The 20,889-nt window shown below is 37.0% G+C and overlaps 1 protein-coding gene across 1 annotated transcript in view; it reads left to right on the top strand.

Moving 5' to 3' along the window:
* The window catches only part of LOC113647232 (thyrotropin-releasing hormone-degrading ectoenzyme), a 152,069-nt gene that overhangs the window by 66,417 nt on the left and 64,763 nt on the right, over positions 1-20,889 (top strand). Inside the window, exons 5-6 of the mRNA XM_027153864.2 lie at positions 94-248; positions 18,775-18,888. Of these exons, the coding sequence (XP_027009665.1) occupies positions 94-248; positions 18,775-18,888 (269 nt within the window). The remainder of the gene's footprint in view (positions 1-93; positions 249-18,774; positions 18,889-20,889) is intronic.

Here is a 20,889-nt window from a genome sequence, read left to right as displayed (position 1 = left end):
CAGCTTTCTTTAGAAAATTCTATGTTAGGCTTACGTCATAGTATAGTCTCTGGTCTTAACATTGTTTTTGCTGGTGTGTGTATGTGTGTGTAGATCTCCTGGCTGTGCCAAAACACCCATATGCAGCGATGGAGAACTGGGGTCTTAGTGTATTTGTTGAGCAGAAGATTTTGCTGGATCCAGAAGTCTCATCGTTCTCCTACCAGATGGAGCTCACCATGGTGGTGGTGCATGAGATCTGCCACCAGGTACTAAACACACACACGTACACACAAATACATACTTTCTGTTCAAAATGTTTCAAACAGCTTAATGCACACGGAGCTGACAAAGTGAATAGATTAATCATAATTTTTTTTGCTGTGTAACTTAATCAAGACCTGACATTCACCACATAAGGAAATAACATTTTACCTGCAAGCTAACTAGGTTTTAAAAAATTTTTTTTAAACCAGAGGATGTTTTGACTGCTTCTTTTTTTTTGTTTTGATTTAATTGGCTCCTAAAAAAAAGCTATATAAACTTGATTTTGGTCAAAACCTAATTTTTCATTATTTTTGCAGCTACAGATAAATCAGGTTTTCACAAACTGTCCCACAAACAGGGCATTTATATCTAATGTTTTTCTCAGTTCCACCATTGGAGTTTGATATTCTGATTATTTCATTCTCAACCGGAATAATTACATGTACTAGGAGGTTTTTTTTTTTTTAACAATTCGTAAAAACTCATTATTGGAACCTTTGTACAGAAGACATGCACTAGAAAATGTATTACGCATGTGGTAAGACTGGACAGGTCTAACTCACAATGAGTCCCATGATCGCACCTTTGAGAGCCACTTTTTTTTAAAAATGGAAATCTATATCTGTCAGAAAAGAAGTCAGAATACAGGTGGAAATAACAATGTGTTTCTAGCTATTTTTGCCACAGTGGTATGAACATCTCAAAAATCCAAATGATGCAGTGTGTAAGTAACAAGTACTGAAAAATAAAGGAGGATGATTTTGTCTGAGCAGAAGCCATGTGGTTACAATATACATCTGTGTCATTGTAAGTTTGTCATTTAAAATTAGAGCAAGTTGTGTTTAATTTTGGTGTGTATCCCTGCTTAAAATACTCTAATAACCAATAAGAAGAGATGCAGATCCGTAATGGCTGGTAGGACAGAATTTATCTTGATCTTGAATTTATTCCCACAACATATGGAATCTCATTTGAGCTAGCTAGCATATTTTGTGTAGAAAGAAAGTAAGATACTAAAATTTAATACTGTTCAATCAGAGTCTTCCTTAAACAGGAGGGCATCTAGTGCTCATCTAGTGCTCATCCTGCTTAATATCTTCCTTTGTTTCCCCCCCATTCCATCACCAACTATAAATTAACTACTGTACATAAAAACATTAAACTAGAACTCTAAGAGTTTTTAATCAGGACACATTACCACTCCTGCTCCATCTTGGAGGTGATATACAACCATAACTGTCAGATCAGCCTGATTTACAGCTGTGCCTGCAGTTTAACACTCACTCCATGATGCTTTTATAGGAGAAAGGGGTAGAGAGAGAGGGTAAGAGATGATGGTGAGAGAGAGACAGGACAAGATAGATGGAAAGATGGTGACAGAGAATAAAAGAAGCACAAAATAAACACACACACACACACACACACACACACACACACACACACACACACACACACACACACACACACACACACACACACACACACACACACACACACAGCAGAAGACTAAATTGGATATCTAGGGAATCTAAAGCCTGAGCATGGATTCTATCTGAACACCACACAGGGTCTGTTGGGATTTACTGAATGAGGCTAGATTTATTTATTTATTTATTTATTTACTCACTCACTCACTCACTCCCAGGGAAAATGATGTATATACTGTACACTGTCATATCAATTAACTAATTCATTCATGTATTTGCACTAACAGCTTCCAGTTACACAGTTTTTGTTTCTGTTGCTAACTTGCATCGATCGATACGGAAGCAACTTTTTCCTGAATCTTAGACACAAAGTTAATCTCATCTCCAAAATTTGCTCAAACCAAAAAAACATTTTTCAACACAGAACATACATCTCAAAATGTTCAAAAATAAGGTTCAACCAAAGCACAGGCAACAATTCTTACATAGAAAGCATGCATGCACAGTCCTAAAAACCACTTAAAACAGCAAGAATTAGGGAAATAATTAACTTTTGATTTCTTTGAATTATATTTTTTCTCATCAGCAGTATTTTATTATAGAATGCAAATAACACAATTACTCTTCATTGACGTTACTAAAGTATGGAAGCTTGTTCTGCCTCATTTTAAAAAATAATAAAAGATAATTGTGACTTTAAATCACAGAATTGTGAATTTAAATCTCAAAATTGTGACTTTATAGCTCAGAATTGAGGCTTTATAGCTCAGAATTGTGGCTTTAAATCTCATAATTTTCAGACTGTTGAAAGAACATTACAGAGCATTCGGTTGTGACGTACAGTAGGTGCAACAAACCAGATGATGCAGAGGTGGTGTATTTTATACATCAACAGCTTCAGATACTAAATGTCTGGGATTATTACAGACGAAGAAACTGTCTGCCAACTGATGAGACTTTTAGATGGACAAAGTGTGGATCTTCGTTCATGAGGCCATCTACATCGACACGTATATAACAGTTCATCTAAAAGTCTTATTGATTGAAATATGCCACTTCTGCATCATTTGTTTTTTTGTTTTTTTTTAGTCTTGGTCACAAGCGATTACTCTGTGACATGTTTTTGAGTCTGGAGGCTTAGCTTTATGTTATGTGACTCCTCCAATAAAATCAGGATCTCTCTGTTTGCGAAACCACAACAAAAAATAATACTCTAATAATAAAAAAAATATAATGTTATGCACATCCATAAAGTACGATCAAAATGAGTAACTGGAAGAAGGTTGAAATATACAGAGAAAAAATACAGGAATTGCAGGGAAAAAACTCAGAATACTGAGAAATAAAGTTGTAATTCTGAGAAATAAGATCACAATTCTGAGGTAAAGTCACAATTATCTTTTATTATTTTTTAAAAACAAAGTGGAAACAAGCTTCCATACCAATGTACATGTTTGGTAGCAAAACTAAATCAGAAGTGCTGCTATTTGCTTTGGCATGAACTTTGATTTTTTTTATTATTATTTTTTAATATATATCTTTAGAGAAGTATATCATTTTCCATTTCTTTGGTTCTCTCCTTTCCCTAAATGCCTTTGTTCATCGAAGTTTCCAAACAAAATCCATCTGAAGCTAAGTACTTTTACTGAAAGATGTTAATTGGGCTAAAAACAGGACATCTACAGTAGGTAGGCAGTCGGCGGAAAGTGAAAATAGCTGTGTGGAGAATGATTATCATTTTGTTGTAAATACTAAAACTAAATTCTCTGAGATGTTTTCTGCCAAACTGCACTAAATGTACCATCATTTAGTGTGATAGCACAATATGGTACAAATATATAGTTTTTTGCAGGGTGGTGGAGGAAAGGAAGGACAAAAGATTGCAAGGATTTTGGAAGATATAGTATTACAGTATATACACGTATTAAAATAAAATAAAAAAAAATTATTAATAGTTTGATCTGTTTTAGATTCTGTGTTACTGACTGTGTGAAGATTTTTAACAATAATACTTCATTGTAGTAGCCTAAAAATGAAATACAGGAAATGATGTCACATTAGGTTAGGGAGTTTGTTAGATTCTGGTGCATTATGTGTGTTTTCTGTGATAATTCCAATCAACCTACCAAAAATTCTGTACATTCTGAAGTTGGCGCTTTCTAAAAATAGCAACAGCAGTTGATGATGAATCATCTGAGGCACAGTCTGCTGCAAAGCGGCCCACAGTTGAGGGTGACAGGCAGTCTGATTAGTCCAGCAAGCTTGAGATTACAGAGGAGGCTGTGCTCTCACTATTTAGTACTGATATAACTGTTTGAAAGAGGATCGTTTCAGCAGATAAATCCTTGAAGCGGACTCAAAAAGGAACAGGACAGGCCGAGCTGGTTTCACGATGCCAAGCAGTATTTATTTTAAAAAGAGGACAAATTAATTAAATAAAGATAAATCTGATGGTACGGTACCAAAACACAAACATAAACTTTGTATTTTGGATATGTATGATATTTATGTATGATAGGCATGTTTGTGTCTAGTCTAGTAGGTGTGGCAGACTATATACCTAAAAATATTTTATCATAATCTAATATCTAAGCACTTGGAAAAGATTACAATCCATTTTTATTAAATTTGTAGCTATAAAAATAAAACCGCACTGCTGGTACACTGTCCTCAAGAGGCACTACTACTATTATCTTAAAACTGGCGACTCACCCGGTCGATAGATATGCAGAACTCTTCATCTAATTGGTGTATTCGGAAAAAGAAGAAATTTACAGAAATTGATGAAAGCTACATAAAACTACTAGTATGGGGACAAGAACTTAAGTCGTGTAGCCACCTTATTAATATTCTTCCTTTTCTAAGGGGCCTAGAACCCTATTATTTTTATACCTTCCTTTTTCTTCTTGTTCTACTTTTTCTTCTAGCTAGGTTGTCTTTTTGCAGCCCGTAGAACCATCTGCTAAAAAAATGTGAAATCTGGCACACTTATTGAAGACGGTCAATGGAACATCTTGATCAAATGTAGGCCAAGTGCTGACAACACTTTAGTGCCTGGTCAAACATGGGCCTAATTTGGAAGGACTATTTTTGATCATATGTAAATGAGGAATCACAAACAAAATTTAAAGCTAGGCATCCACGGATTCCACGAGTTTAGACAAATTCAACACACTGTATGACATCGATTTTTGCTTAATTCGATTTTCTGACATCTTGGATTATGGCTGAAAACATATTTTTTTCACTATTTCTCTTACAAATGTTGTTGAATAGTCAACAAATTTGGCATCTTCAGAGTAAGCCTCATATCGAGAAAACAAATCTGACAGCCATTTAACCAAACAGAACATGAGGCTGTATCTCTTTAACGACTTTGTGAATTGACACAAAAATTGGTAGACATATTAAGGACCATGCCCTGAGGTTATGCAAATTTCATTTCAGCATCCCTTAATGGACAAAAGATACAATACCATGCTTTTAAAAGCCATTATTGCTACTCCTCTTACAAATGATGTCCAGTCTTTCCATGATTTGGCTCATTGTTATCTGACTACATGTCTAAACATCAGTGTAGCAAAAATAACCAGCCCAGGTCACAGCAGCTGCCCATTTGTTCAATTAGAAATTTCCTCATCCAACTAAAGAAATTCACCACTTCTCTTAGTCAAAACACACAATGTCAGTGAAACTATAAATCTGTTTTGAATCCAGTTGATAGACGTTATGGCTGTATGCATGTATAAAGAGCATTGAGTTAAAACCTCTATACTGTAGGTCTCGGGCCATTGGAACAGGGTAAGGAAATAAGTAGGCTTAATTTATAGAGCTCATTTTAATGCATAGTATAAGTATAAGTATAAATTCATAAGAAACAGCCACAATAGACACAGGCAAAGGCTTTAAACACTGTGAAAAGGGAAACTTACAGCTATTGCAAAGCACGGTTAGCTACTCTATGAGTTTCATCAGGGACTATTCATTCAGTTGCTCAGGGACCAATCAGTGGACCCATCAATTCAATTCAATTCAAGTTTATTTGTATAGCGCTTTTTACAATAGACATTGTCTCAAAGCAGCTTTACAGAACATAAACACAGAGCAGAAGGTAAACATAATTAATGATAAAGGAATTAACGAATAATAAAAGAAATAAGAATTAACAGAATAAAAATTCTAGATTATTATTAGATGTATATAGTTCACAGTGTGTATGTATTTATTCCTCTATGAGCAAGTCTGAGGTGACTCAGGCAGCAGTGGCAAGGAAAAACTCCCTTAAATTGGTAAAGGAAGAAACCTTGAGAGGAACCGGACTCAAGGGGGAACCCATCCTCATATGGGTGACACTGGGGGTGTGATTGTAATATACAGTCAGTTAAATGTTGTATTGGTGTGAGGTTCAAGGACTTCTGATCTCCTGAGTACCACAGAGTCTAACTGGAGATGTCTCAGGATTCTTAGAGTCGGCCTCGGCTCAGTGGACGTCCAAAGGCTTCGTCCCACAGAGGACGTTGGGAGCTGGTACAGTGTCTGGATGCCTCGGGATGGGTACAAAGAGAGAAGCAGTGGAAAGGGATTAACATATCTGCTGTTCATAAAAATGAGCTGGTCTGATGTACTGGTGCATGATATTACAGTGGGAGTCAAACTCACAACCTTCTGAATAGATAATCCAACACCTTAACTACTAGGCTACGACATCCCCGTTACACATTAGAATCCTGAGGTCAGAGAAAGGACTGAACAGGTCAGAAATGTATATAGCTGCAAGTGCTTAAGGATTTGCTTATAAGGTGCTATGGCTTGGATAGGATTTAAATGAGCAGAGTGCTACACCCTAAAGCCCACTGTGCGCTTTAGGTGCTCATGAGGATCTTCATAGAGAGTGTTTAAGCAGAACTTGGGGTCTGGTAGGATTAGTAGAGTGAAGTTTCCAGAATCAACAGTAAAATAACAGATCCTTTGTTAACTTTAACAGTGAACATTCTGTACTGTGATTCATTTCTTGGACGTTTCCAAGAAAACAAATCTGAGAAAAAAAAACACAAAAAACTCATTACTTGGAAATAAAGGGCAGTTTTTTATTTCTATTTTTTCTTCAGAAATGGCTGCACTGTGCAGTGGCTGCATGTTTGAAATACTTTGGAACAGAGCCAGAGATAAAGCAACCATTTATTAATCTCTTTTATGAGATGTGATCAAAAAGCATTACAAGGAAAAATGGTTTGCTTTGTGTGTGACTCAAAGTCTTCATGGATTTTGGAAGAAGCGCATGTTATATCAGTTATGACAAATTAGACGCATGGGTACAAAGTTAGTCAATTAAAAATAAGCAGTTTCCTTTGTTTGTTTGTCACAGCTTCAAGATATATCATCATCAAAAGGAATTAATAAGAAATCTTTTAAGATACTCAGTGTTGTTTTTTTTTTATAGATAGAACCATATCTGCTTACTATAGTACAGATGGGAAGAGTTTTTAAGCACTGGAGAGTCATTATTATATTAAGTTTGCATAGCACATTAGTGCACTTTTATGACTGGTGAAGAAGAAGAAGGAAAAGGACTGGTGAATATAAAGACCTTTTGTCTCTTGGGACTCTTGTATTCAAAGAATTAGACTAAACTGAGGATGACTGTGATACAGTAATCCCTCGCCACTTCGCGGTTCAAGTTTCGCGGCCTCAGTGCATCGCTAATTTTTCAAAAATATTCATTGAAAAATAAAAATAAAAACGGTTTCCCAGGATGCCAGACAAAGAGAGAAACTCTCTCAGAGGCTTTGTACATACCCATGGGCACTCAGACAAGGCACATGATTGGTTCCCGGCCCGAGATCTGAGCTGATTGGCTGCGCATCATCTCATCCTCTTCCTGCTTCTTCCCTTGTTGCATCTCACCACTCTCGTTCACGCTGTCAACTGTGTCTCGCGTATTGTGTTCGAAATTAACTTTTCGTTAAGCCTTTACAATGCCTCCTACTTTAAGCACCGTGCCCCTGCAAAAGATTCCTCTAGTGAGCCAGGAGGAAGAGTATGACCATCAGTGAAAAGGTCAAACTTAGGGCCATTCCTACTTCGCGGATTTTCACCTATCGCGAGGGGTTCCAGTCCCCATTAACCGCGATAAACGAGGGATCACTGTATTCTGAAGAAAACAACAGGTTTTATCTGGGACAAATATGACATGAGTCGAGCAACCCGGCCAGTCCACGTTAACAGCTTGTTATATATTGACATACGAGCTTCTGCTCCACATCAGTTTAGTATGGACCAGACCTGTAGCGTCCAGAAGATATAGGAACTGCTTATAGGTGGTTGGCCGTACCATACCATGTGAGAGGAGACTCGGTGGAGAACTGTGACTTCCTTCCATAATTTATTAGGAATCTGGTCTGTATTGCAAGTCTTCTTGGACCGATTGCAGACAGCGCTGCCAGATGTCTACAGGGAAGCTCTTAAACACCAATCTCTGCAGGCTCAAGAGAAAATATAGCCATCTGTCCATTAGTGTTTCAGCAGAAAAAGAGCATTTCAGTTTGATATACAGACACTTTATATCACATGTGTAAAGGTGAGCCATCAGTCTGCTGTGAAGAGTGTGAGAGTGTGAAAGGAGTGAAAAATGTTTGGATAAGACTTGAACACTTAGAGAGAGAGGATAGTGGATGTTCCAGTGTAACCTCAGATTAGAAATGTGTGGAGGATTTACAGAGGAGAGTCAAATCCACCACACATGAGACTCAGCTGTGTCTGTTTAGTCAGGCTAAGGAGACGGTTAAACAGCTATTCTTAATGCGGGAGGCTGCACTGTTTTTCTAGCATCTTAGCGGTCTGTCTCAGGTGACAGAATGAAGTGAAATAAAACGAATGCTTGTGTCAAACTGTGCTTTATCAAAAGTTACTGGCTTCGTAATTACACTGACTTCAATTCTATTTTGATCGAAGATAAGTTCAGACTGTTCTACAGTAAGTACACTGCTAATTTATTAATGTAGCTGAATAACAGTGTCACAGTGTTCTGCACCAACACCCCCGATCAGTTCTCTCAGTTCTTAAAGTTAAAATCAAGAAGTACTGTTTAATTATGATAAATGAACTAATGTAATTGATACTTTTAGAATTTACTGGTGTTGTAATGTACGGCTGTGTTCAGCGATTAATGACGGCGTAGCGTTTATATGTGAATTATGTGAATATTTGTGAAGGTTATTACAAATATAGAATTCATGTACCAAATACCAAATATTCATCTCTCTCTCGTTCTCTCTCTATCTCTCTCCTTAGAGAGGACATTTCATGTTTTATAACCTACTTTTAGGAACTATGCATTGTTATAGCTGTTTTAAAAAAGGTCAGACCATTGTAGTAAATTATTATTATTATTATTATTATTATTATTATTATTATTATTATTATTATTATTATTAGGGACTACAGGTGAAAAATAGCCATCCGGCTAAGTCTGGCATATTGACAGCATTGTCCCTGTAATAAATAGATAAATAAATAAATAATAATAATTATTATTATTATTGCTATTGTTATTATTATTACTATTATTATTATTATTGCTATTATTATTATCATTATTATCATTATTATTATTAATAATAATAATGATAATAATGATAATAATGATAATAATAATAATAATAATAATAATAATAATATCTGGCCTCATTTATATCTTTAGTGTAATAGATTATTAAAGGTTCAGATCATGAACAGACTGCATATATAATGGGGAAGTGAGAACTATAGTAGCTTTGATGTCTACATATTACTACTTTGATGAAAATCTTATGCTGGGGAAACAAAGCGTGTTTTACCTTACCACTGGATCCTCTCGCTGTCAGTTCTTGTTTGTTCTTGTCTTTATTAAAGATGAGAACCTTATATTAGACATATTAGGTTTTCAGGATTCTGCCAGTCAGTCATTTTATCAAATCATATAAGAGCGTGGGTGTGTTGACAGACAAGCCCCGGAGCACAGTGTTTCCAGTCATGGAGGTTTTGCATCTGTAGATGATAGATAAAACCAGGAAGATTTTTTTTTACACAGTAATTGAATCTCTTTAACAATTTGAGCCTCTCTGTCTAAATTTGCATATGATCCTCTCATAGAAAAAAGAAAGTAACCACATTAGTTGATAGCTCTGAGGTCCATACAAGTCTCCTATATGCCAAGTTTATTTTAAAACTCAAATCTTCATAAATGGAAGGGAACAGATTAAAAAAAAAAAACACTTCTTTATTTATCTTAGTGATTTAGATTTAATGTGATACAACTATTCTGCAGGGAATACCATTGACAGAAAGATTAACAAAAGCCTTGTGCTTTAAATATCATTAACTAGATCCATTCTGTCTTTACTCCTATATGTAACGTGTAATGATGGATAAATTTCTGGAATTATAAGCGTGTCACTATTGCACATTTCTTTGCTAGTTTCTCACTTAGTGTCCACCTGCTGTGGAGTGTGCATTTGTGAACAGCAGAGATAATTAAGGGTGAACAGGCTTTAAATGAGGTGTATGGAAGAGTCAGAGGAGTTTAACACCATAGCTCTAGTGCTCTTCTCTCCTCATTAGCAGTAGACACACTCTCTGTGGGAATTTGCATGAGCTGTACATATTAGCATTTATTGTTGTACTTGGGTCAAAAAAAAAAGGAAATAATCAATCCCTAGCTCTGAAGGTCTCGCCGATTCCTCTGAGGCTCCACACCATGCTTATGTTAATGCTCAAGGCTTTAAAGTTGATGTGAAGGGCCCTTCAGAAATATAGCACTCTCTATTCTTATTGTTAACAGCACACACACACACACACACACACACACACACACACACACACACACACACACACACACACACACACACAGTAATCAAATTAAGATTAAGATGTCTGTGCAGTGCAACCATTCAGGCATACAGGTCCAATTACAGAGAGCAGGAGTGAGTATCTGTGGTGGTGTTGAGAGAGAGACTAAGGTAAGTGAGTGTTGAGTGGTGATATCACCTGCCAAGCTCGTAGAAATGCTTGGGAAAGCTCACGTTCTTCAGCTTTTTCATTCTGTTGATTTTTGCATGTAAGTAGATTTATCACTGTGGATCATTCATACTCGAAAAACAAATGCTTTGTCAGTGTTTACACAGGGATATGTTATGTGTATTCAAAGATTTAAGCATTAGGCATCTGCTTGAATTATTTTTTTTTAGGCTCTCCATTCGGATTATGCAAATAACCTGTGTATAGTTCACGCCCATGATTTTTTCGGACTTTTGATGGAGTTTTCAACAGCAGCTAGATCAAAATATTTAAACATAATCACTCGCTTTTAGGCAAAAAGGAGACAAATATAATGACGTGCAAATGTTTAGTTTTACAATATTTAAATGAAGAAACAAGACACTAAACAGGGGCCAAGAAATTATAATATCTATGCATGCTGTAGGCTAGATTTTTCTTGCTGGATTTAAAACTGAACGATACATTGAATGAAAATAATTCTTGTGCTTATAGTTTGAAGGATATGTTCTCCAAGGACCAATCATCCATGCTTACTTCATACTTTTATTTAATTTCACAACATTATTCATTTAAAAAAAGTAATAAATAAAGCACAATACTGCTGTCATGATGAGACAAAGGCGAGTGAGGGTCCAAATGCAGTTTGAACTTTTACTAAACAAAAACAAGAAACAGATAAGCAGGCAAAAACAGGGCAGAACACTGGCCAGAACAGGGGACAGAGACAGAGACAGGGACAGGGACAGGGACAGGGAACATACTACACCAAAAATGACTAACACCAGGGAAATGAACAAACAGAGTAGATATAATGAACAAGAACCAATCACAAGGCAGAGACAATCAAAGACTAAGACAAAAACACCTGGGGAATAGATTGAGTGCAATTAATGTCCATGGTAACAAATAAGTGGGCGGGGCCAACAATTAACAGCAGGGACTGACAGCAGTGAAACAACAACAACAACAACAACAACAACAAAAAAAATGAAATGTATCCTGTACTTTACATTACAATAAACCAAATTACTGTTAAATCTGCAGTCTTTCTAAACATTATTTTATAGCTCCAAATAGCTTTTCTGATTTTAAACATATATTTCCAGAAAGTTATCAATGATCTGGTATCAGTCCAATTTATATTATTTTATCTTATTTGATTTAGAATAGGGGGCACGGTGGCTTAGTGGTTAGCACGTTCGCCTCGTACCTCCAGGGTCGGGGTTCGGGGTTCGATTCCCGCCTCCGTTTGCATGTTCTCCCCGTGCCTCGGGGGTTTCCTCCAGGTACTCCGGTTTCCTCCCCGGTCCAAAGACATGCATGGTAGGTTGATTGGCATCTCTGGAAAATTGTCCGTAGTGTGTGATTGCGTGAGTGAATGAGAGTGTGTGTGTGTGTGTGTGTGTGTGTGTGTGTGTGTGTGTGTTCGTGTGCCCTGCGATGGGTTGGCACTCCGTCCAGGGTATATCCTGCCTTGATGCCCGATGACGCCTGAGATAGGAACAGGCTCCCCGTGACCCAAGGTAGTTCGGATAAGCGGTGAGTGAGAGTGATTTGGAATAATCTCACAATACAAAATATGATACAACTCTGCCCATATTCACTTGTTGTATATATTTAACTATGCAGTTAAATTAAATATCATATTTAGTAAGTCTATCTTTGTGCTGAAAAAGTAGCTGTGACCTTTCATAGCATGGACTCCACAAAATCTCTGAACGTATGCTGTGGTTTAGATATGAGATAAATGGCATGAGAAATTAACATGAATCCACATGAATGGCATCAAAATTTGGTGCTGCAACTTCCTGCCTAATAAATCCCACCCCTAACAAGATAATTAATGTTATTCACTTGACCTGTCAGTGGTTTTAATGTGATGGCAGATTAGTGTATGACTTTAATATATGCCTAAATGTGTAGCACTGAATACAAGCCTGTTTTCTGTAACCAAGCTTAGGTCCTTCACTCACATTTGTGTAAACACATTCATTGCGTTATTATAATTTAAAATATCCTGCGTCTAATTGAGAGCGAGAGAGAGAGAGAGAGAGAGAGAGAGAGAGAGAGAGAGAGAGAGAGAGAGAGAGAGAGAGAGAGAGAGAGAGAGATTTCCATCAATTTTGGGTCATTCAGCACAATGTAACTAGTAGCCAGATGACTACCTCATATATACAAGATTACCATAAATATTTGTGTCAACAGTTTGGTCTGAAACATGCAATTCCCTGTGATGGATAAACTGTACATGAACACCTGAACAGATCTTCATGCAGTCTTTCAGCCATATGTTTGACAAGCTGTTCATTTTAATAACTCGCAAAGGTGCTATACAGCAAGAAATTACATTTCTGCAACATAATTGGTGACTTGGTTAAAAAAGTAAGATTTCAGATTTACCCTTCAGCCCCCACGAGGTGCGGATATTATTATGCAACAGATGGACATAAACATGTCACACTCACTCAATCACATTTAAATAGCTTATCTAATTTTGAAATGTAGAAATGAGGCAGTAGAGGTGCACTCTTTTTGCACATTGGACGTTTAATCATTTTGACTAGTTTTTATTGGGTAGAGAATTTGAGATTGAATTTGGCAACAAATATACTTTATGGATGAGGAGATATATTAACTGTGTAGGGACGGATATGAGCGGGATCTTTAAATTCATGTTCGTTCCACATGTTTTTTTTTTTTCAGTTTTATATGCAACAAGTGAAATTCCCCTTGATGGAAAGGAATAACTAGTGCTATTGAGTGTAGCTTATTTCTTTTGGGTTTGTTGATCCCATCATTTAATTTAGTGCACTCCTCCCTTATGATAATGTGCATCATCTGTGAAAAGATGCTGAAATTAGTTTTTCTTTGCAGATGAGAACGTGTGCCTCTTTGCAGTACAAAATCAATAACTTTATGCATAGACTATCAGTGCTAGGAGTTCATATTCATGTTATTTAGATCATTTGGAAGGTTATTTATTTTCTACGTCTTACAGAGTTTACATATACTTGTGTAAAAGCTCAAAAGAACAAAGCAGTGTATATTTAAGAAGTTAGTTCTGAAACTTTGCAAATTGACTTCATACCGTGTGAATCGGTTGATATGCTTCTTTGTTATGTTTCTTGTGCCACTTTGTTCTTTATAACAAATTGCTGATTTGTTTGTTTTTAGCTGGGTAGAATTTGCTGAATCGTATCATTTTGTGACATTTACCTTTTGCTCTTGTTTGGTACTCCAATACGGTGAGAGAAGCCAATCAATAAGATTTCTCTGAAATTCAGAAACGTACAGATTCACAAGAGCTCGTCTGACTATTAAAGATTTGTCGTTTTCTAATTAAGATGGTGCATCTGTATTTATTTTTATATAGATAGAAGGGGACATAGAAGCCTTTATTATCACCACATATACATTACAGCACAGTGGAATTCTTTTCTTCACATACCCCAAATGAGGAGGTTGGGGTCAGAGTGCAGGGGCAGCTATGATACAGCACCCCTGGAGCAGGGAGGGTTGAGGGCCTTGCTCAAGGGCCCAGCAGTGGCAGTGTGCTGGGCCTTGAACCCCGATCCTCCGATCAATAACCATATGATGTTTTGTATCATGTACTGTAACTGAACATAGAGCAATCAAGGTTTTTATAGACAGAACCCAAGAAGAACAGAAGATATGTAAAAGCAAAACATCATCAATCATTGGCTCAACATTACCTCATGCATCTCCTGATCAAGCTAATCTGACCAGGCCAAGGTCTTCTAGAGGACCTATAGGACATTGTTTATGGACAACTCGTCCCCAGTCCCTACTTCCCTTGTCATAATCTTAACAAAACCTACTGATGATGTCAGTCTCTGGTTATGACGCAAACAGGGTACAAGCATAGAAGAACAAAGCCTTATGAACATCTTAAGATTAGAAATTTCCACCACAGGTGTCAAATGGTGGTCCTGATCCATGAAGTAGCTTGTATAGTCATCAATGTCATCTATTGAGAGAGAGAGAGAGAGAGAGAGAGAGAGAGAGAGAGAGAGAGAGAGAGAGAGAGAGAGTCCTCCGTTTAGCCAAATCGTGCAAAACATATACATTTAAAATGTATGGTATTCAGCAGACAGCCTTGTCCAGAGTGAATGGAATAATGCTCTTGAAGTTTCTATCAATGAACCTACCCTGATATTGGTTCAATAGGTAAAAGATTAAGGATTCCATCAGTCTAAAAACTCTATTGGGAGGTCATATAGAAAGAAAAGACCATTTTTAAGTGTCAGACTAACTACTTCTGGAAGAGGTAGGTCTTTGGGCTTTGTTTGACTCATCTAGGCTGTTTGGTCATCTAGGAGAAGTTCAGTCCACCACCTAGACCTTAGAACAGAGATGAGTCTTGATGCGTGGCTTCCTTATACCCTGAGAGATGGTGAGAATAGACGTCTAGCCATGTCTAGCGACATGTCTGCTTCTTTGGAGATCCCAGATAAAAGCCTCTGACTCGGTGTGTATGCATTTCAGCAAAAATCATACCGAAGGTGCAGGTATAGCTTCAGTTGAGTCAGCTTGCCCAGAAATTCTGGAAAAAGACTTTGTGACTCACTCTATACAATGTATGTCTTTACTAGAAGCTCAGAGTATTCCTGCTGTACTATATTTCTTTCAAAGTTGGAGACTAGTCTAAGACCGAGGCAGGGTTATCCGGAATTAAGGCTCAAAATCTGGACTTTATACTGAATTGTAATGTCATGGTTCCTGCCTCTCTTCATTTAGCGGTGCTGATTGGTTGAAATGTCCTGGGATTGAGTTCCAATTCACACATCTCATCGACTGTGCTTCTGACACAGTGTGAACAGTTTCCTATTCATAAATTCCCATGCCTAGATTATGAACCCGTAGTATTGTGCATTCACAGATCTTATCTTAAAGTTCAAGACATGATTAACAATGCACATGACACCAAACATTACCTAGTTTTTAAGTTTCCAGATCCGACATGGTATATAAAGCAGAAGGTTGTGAGCAATTTAATGACCCTGCCTTGATATACTGTTGATGAAATGTCTTAATTGTTTTCATTAGAAAGAGTCTCATACCACTTTATACTGCTGGCTCCATGTTATTTATACTCACTGTATAAATTGGTGCCTAACTCACAACAAGAATAAAAATAAATTGTCCTTGGGGTTATTTATTTCACACAGCAATTAACATCTTATGCCGAGAACTTCAGGGAGAGAATTGTTCTGACACCTTTCTGTCATAGCCAGACTTTTTCAGCAATTTGTGCTACAGTAGCGTTTCTGTAGAATTGGATCAGATAGGCTAGCCTTCACTCCCTACATGCATCAGTGAGCCTTGGGTTCTTTTGTCCCTTTCACTGGTCCACTGGTTTTTCTACCTTAGACTTTTGGTAGGTATCAAAACTCTGATGCTTAGTCATCTAGCCATCACAATTTGGCCCCTTGTCAAAGTCACTCAGATCCTTACGCTTTACCCATTTTTCCTGCTTCCAACACATGAACTTTGAGAACTGACTGTTCACTTGCTGCCTAATATATCCCATTCCTTGACAGGTGTCACTATAACAAGATAATCAATATTATTCTCTTCACCTGTCAGCAGTTTTACTTTTATGGCTTTTCTACAGTATATATAAGTATCCAGAATTCAGACATTATGCCATCTATGAGGTTTAATGATTCATTGATCATATAATTATGAATCGGTGGCTTCATCAGTACTGTAAATCCATGACATTTTTGCCCCCAACATATTTTGATGTGTTTCAAAGTGCCTTCTGTGTTTCTGCTTTATTCAACAAAGTGCATGAGTGCCATCTTTCTCTGAGTTCAGACTCTTAGTTCTGAACTAGCAAAAGCCATTCTGAGCGCACAGGGCCTGTCAAAGGAGAAGCAGCCCTCTGAGATTGAGAACAGCCTATTCAGATACAATAGTCACAGCACTTTTAAGCTGTGGCTTTCTTAGTGGAGGACTGTTCCTGAAAGGATGTTTGGGATTCTTTTGCATGAATAAAGAGCCCTGGCTTGCAAAGAAAAGTGTGTGTGTGTGTGTGTGTGTGGGGGGGGGGGGGGGGTGTTGGAGGGAGACTTTTTTTTTTTTTTTTACCACAAGAGGTTAATCTCCAAGGACAACAATGTACCCATCTGCTCATTCTCACACAACAAAACCTAAATAAGCTCCTGTGCGGTCTGATAAATTCTCTCACTGTAAAACAGGCTATCCTGTCTTTTGTTCATAATCAGTACACAATAAATGTTGTTTGTGATATATTGGATAGGATTATTTGAACAAAGAGCTTCTGTCTAAAAAAAAAAAAACAGTTTCTTTCACATTAATAGAGAAGAAGTGCATGCCGGAAATTGTGTAACGTGAAGGTACCTACGGCATTTGATTCAGAACCTACTGCATTTGATTCAGAACCTACTGCATTTGATTCAGAACCTGCTGCATTCGATTAAGTACCTGCTGCATTTGATTCAGAACCTGCTGCATTTGATTCAGAACCTGCTGCATTCGATTCAGTACCTGCTGCATTCGATTCAGTACCTGCTGCATTTGATTCAGAACCTGCTGCATTCAGAATCAGAAAGGTCTTTATTGCCAAGTATGTTTTCACATACGAAGAATTTGTTCTAGTACAGGAGCTCCACAGTGTAAACAGAATGGCAATGATAGGACATGAACACATATATAATAAATGCAGTCGTATGTACAGTGAATAAAAAAGGCAGCCGTACGTACAGTGGAAAAAATGTGCAAATTTGAAATATAAATAAGTAAGTATGTGCAAATAATGTAAGAGTAGAGTTTGTTTTGTGTATGTTAAGTGTTCATTGGATGTGTCCGATTCAGTACCTACGGCATTCGATTAATTTGATTCAGTACCTGTTTCATTCAAATGCATTTCAGAACCTACTGCATTTCATTCAGTACCGATGTGTACAGATCAGAATATCTGTGTAATATGAGTAGAATCCAGTTATATCTGCCATATTGGCTTTGTTGTAGGACCTGCGATCTCATTTTTTATTTTAGTTTAAACTTTAACAACACTTGACTAAACTGCTAACTTATTAAACAAATAGGATTTAATGAAATAAACAATACTTAATACCTAAAACATTTAATCTTACACCATTCCCTTTACATTATGGGATAGTGGAATGTGCTCTGGCTCCATACTATGGAATATTGGTGAAATCAATATTCATCCTGGTATTTCTTGCCTAATGTTTTTAAATGCTGAGGATTCAGACAGACCACCAATTTGACATACAGTATTAATCCTATTCACCCAATGTATAGTAGGAATATTTTATGTAGCTCATGTGTACAAAGTACCATTTGATATAACACAATAATATATGATGATAATATGCTGGATCCATGACTTTCTCATTCCTAAAGTAATAACAGCAACAGTTTCCTAGAATAACAGCATATCTCGAAATAATGAGATCATTAAGTTGAAATAATGAGATTATTAAACTGAAATAATGAGATTATTAAACTGAAATAATGAGAGTATTAAATGGAAATAGCGAGACCATTAAGGTAAAGTAACAACACAACATTTCCCTCCTACAACTTGTAACTCAGGGCTTTTGTAATCTTACACTTAAGATGGCATGATGTTTTTATTTACAGAGCTCTGCGTCCTATGAAATTATTTACTAAGTAGTATTTCTCTTATTCAGAGAAATTATTTCACTGTGTGAAAACAGTGTCAGAGTTGCAACTCATGTTAGTTTGTTAACTGTTCAACCCAATGTCATAGTCTGGCATACATGCCGTATTCATACAGTTTAAACAGGACACACACAGAAGCATGACATTTACAGTATATTGCACTATTGAGGTCTTTAATACGTTCTAGACTGTATGCTTTACTGATATACTTTTATTATCTCTCTACAACTATGATGATATTAAAATGCCAAAAACAATCATAACATTTACTCATTACAGTGTTATATATATATATATATATATATATATATATATATAGTATGTATGTGTATGTTGGAGACATCAGCTCTGTTCTTCCATTCAACAGTGGTTTGGAGACCTGGTCACGCCGGTGTGGTGGGAAGACGTATGGCTCAAAGAGGGATTTGCTCATTTCTTCGAGTACGTTGGGACTGACTTTCTCTTCCCAAAGTGGAATATGGTGAGCTCCTGTGATTTATTTTGGATAAGTAACATTTTGGGACTAAACTGATTTAAAAACTACAGTATATAAATAAAATATTATGGTTAATGTTGTATATCTATATATAATCTGGTAATAATAATCATGTACAGGTAACATTTTAATATCTGTTCCTGTTTTCTCTTATTTTTATGGAAATTACTTTTGCCTCCAAGGGCGGTTAATTGCCTGAAATAATAATAATAATAATAATAATAATTATTATTATTACTTTTTATTCTACAATGTGAAATACATCAGTAATACAGCGTTAATGATTTTTGGAAGCTTTAAAGTGTATTGAAAAAGCTTTTTTGTTACCAAGTGGGACTACAGAATTTTCAGGGATGTTAAACATAATCATTCTGAACAGGACAACTCATCTACAAACCCATTGTGTTTATGCTTGCCCTCTTACAAGCTATTCCAACTTTTCTTTAATTCAGATGTATTATTTTATGTTTCACTTTAAATTAATTCATTTTGAGAGTCAGTATAAAGTGTCCAAAATATATGTGGCCTGATGCCTGAATTCACAGCCGCAAAGGTATCTGTCAGGGATCCGCGCAGACTTTTGGCCATGTGCGTTTGTGTTTGTTTGTGTCACGTGATTGCCCCGTCTTTGTCTGCTCCTCCCGGTCATCACACCTGTTCCCCATTGTGTGTGATTGTCCCTGTCTGTATATATGTGAGCCACGTTGCCTTAAGCAGCGCGCCTTTCATTTGAAGCTATCCTGCGTACGGGTCTGTTCGTATCCACCTCCATCCGGGTCCTGACAGAATCATACTGTAGGTCTCTGCTATGTTGTTTATTTTTCCTTTTTTTCCCCCCCTCTCGACAATCCTTGATTGTCACAAAAGCCTAATAAATGGTCTAGCAACATTAACAAGCAGACCACAGTGGATCCTTATAAGGGAACAGAGTTGTAGCTTTTTACTTCTGCTGATTGTATTTAAGATTCAATTCAATTTTTTATCTAGATCAAAACATGCAGGAATCATAATTCTTTGTTGGTCAGAGTTAAATTTTTGCAATAATTTAAAAAAAGCAGTGGAAAAATTCAATGGAAAAATTCTGTTGGAGGGGGCACGGTGGCTTAGTGGTTAGCACGTTCGCCTCACACCTCCAGGGTTGGGTGTTCGATTCCCGCCTCCGCCTTGTGTGTGTGGAGTTTGCATGTTCTCCCCGTGCCTCGGGGGTTTCCTCCGGGTACTCCGGTTTCCTCCCCCGGTCCAAAGACATGCATGGTAGGTTGATTGGCATCTCTGGAAAAATTGTCCATAGTGTGTGATTGTGTGAGTGAATGAGAGTGTGTGTGCCCTGCGATGGGTTGGCACGCCGTACAGGGTGTATCCTGCCTTGATGCCCAATGATGCCTGAGATAGGCACAGGCTCCCGGTGACCCAAGAAGTTCGGATAAGCGGTAGAAAATGAATGAATGAATGAAATACTATTGGCTTTTTGCTGAAAGAACCAGAATTATCCCACAAAAGATATTCAAAAACATGCATGAAGCATTTTATTATCATTATCCGTTAATATAAACCACTAATGGAATATAAACCCACTAGAGCTTAGGAAGTTTTTGACTGAAATATGAACATAGAATAACAGACCGTTTTGGTGTTTTGTTGTTTTACATACACTCTTTGGGCAAAATTAATGGCATGTCTAAATATTATTGCAAAGTTATATTATTTAAAAATTGTTCCTAGGCTCCTAAAACGTACGAAACACACATGTAGCATCATTTTGGTAATGTATCACAATGGGGAAAATAAAAGTGCTTCTAGCACTTTGAGACAGATGGTTGATGAGTTGCACCAGACAGATAATGGATAAAAAATACACAAGTTAAAGATACCATTATGCAAAATCAAAGTCTTTTGAAAAGTTTTCAAAGTCTATTTGCCCCAATCGCCAGCACAATGAAGTGTCATTAGAATCACATTGATACCTTTTGGCCATGAACACCATTA

The sequence above is a fragment of the Tachysurus fulvidraco genome, chromosome 19 (genome assembly GCF_022655615.1).
Source record: "Tachysurus fulvidraco isolate hzauxx_2018 chromosome 19, HZAU_PFXX_2.0, whole genome shotgun sequence".
In the NCBI taxonomy this organism is placed as follows: Eukaryota; Metazoa; Chordata; class Actinopteri; order Siluriformes; family Bagridae; genus Tachysurus; species Tachysurus fulvidraco.
Note: the sequence above shows the minus strand (reverse complement) of the source record. Positions and strands in the feature narration are given on the sequence as shown.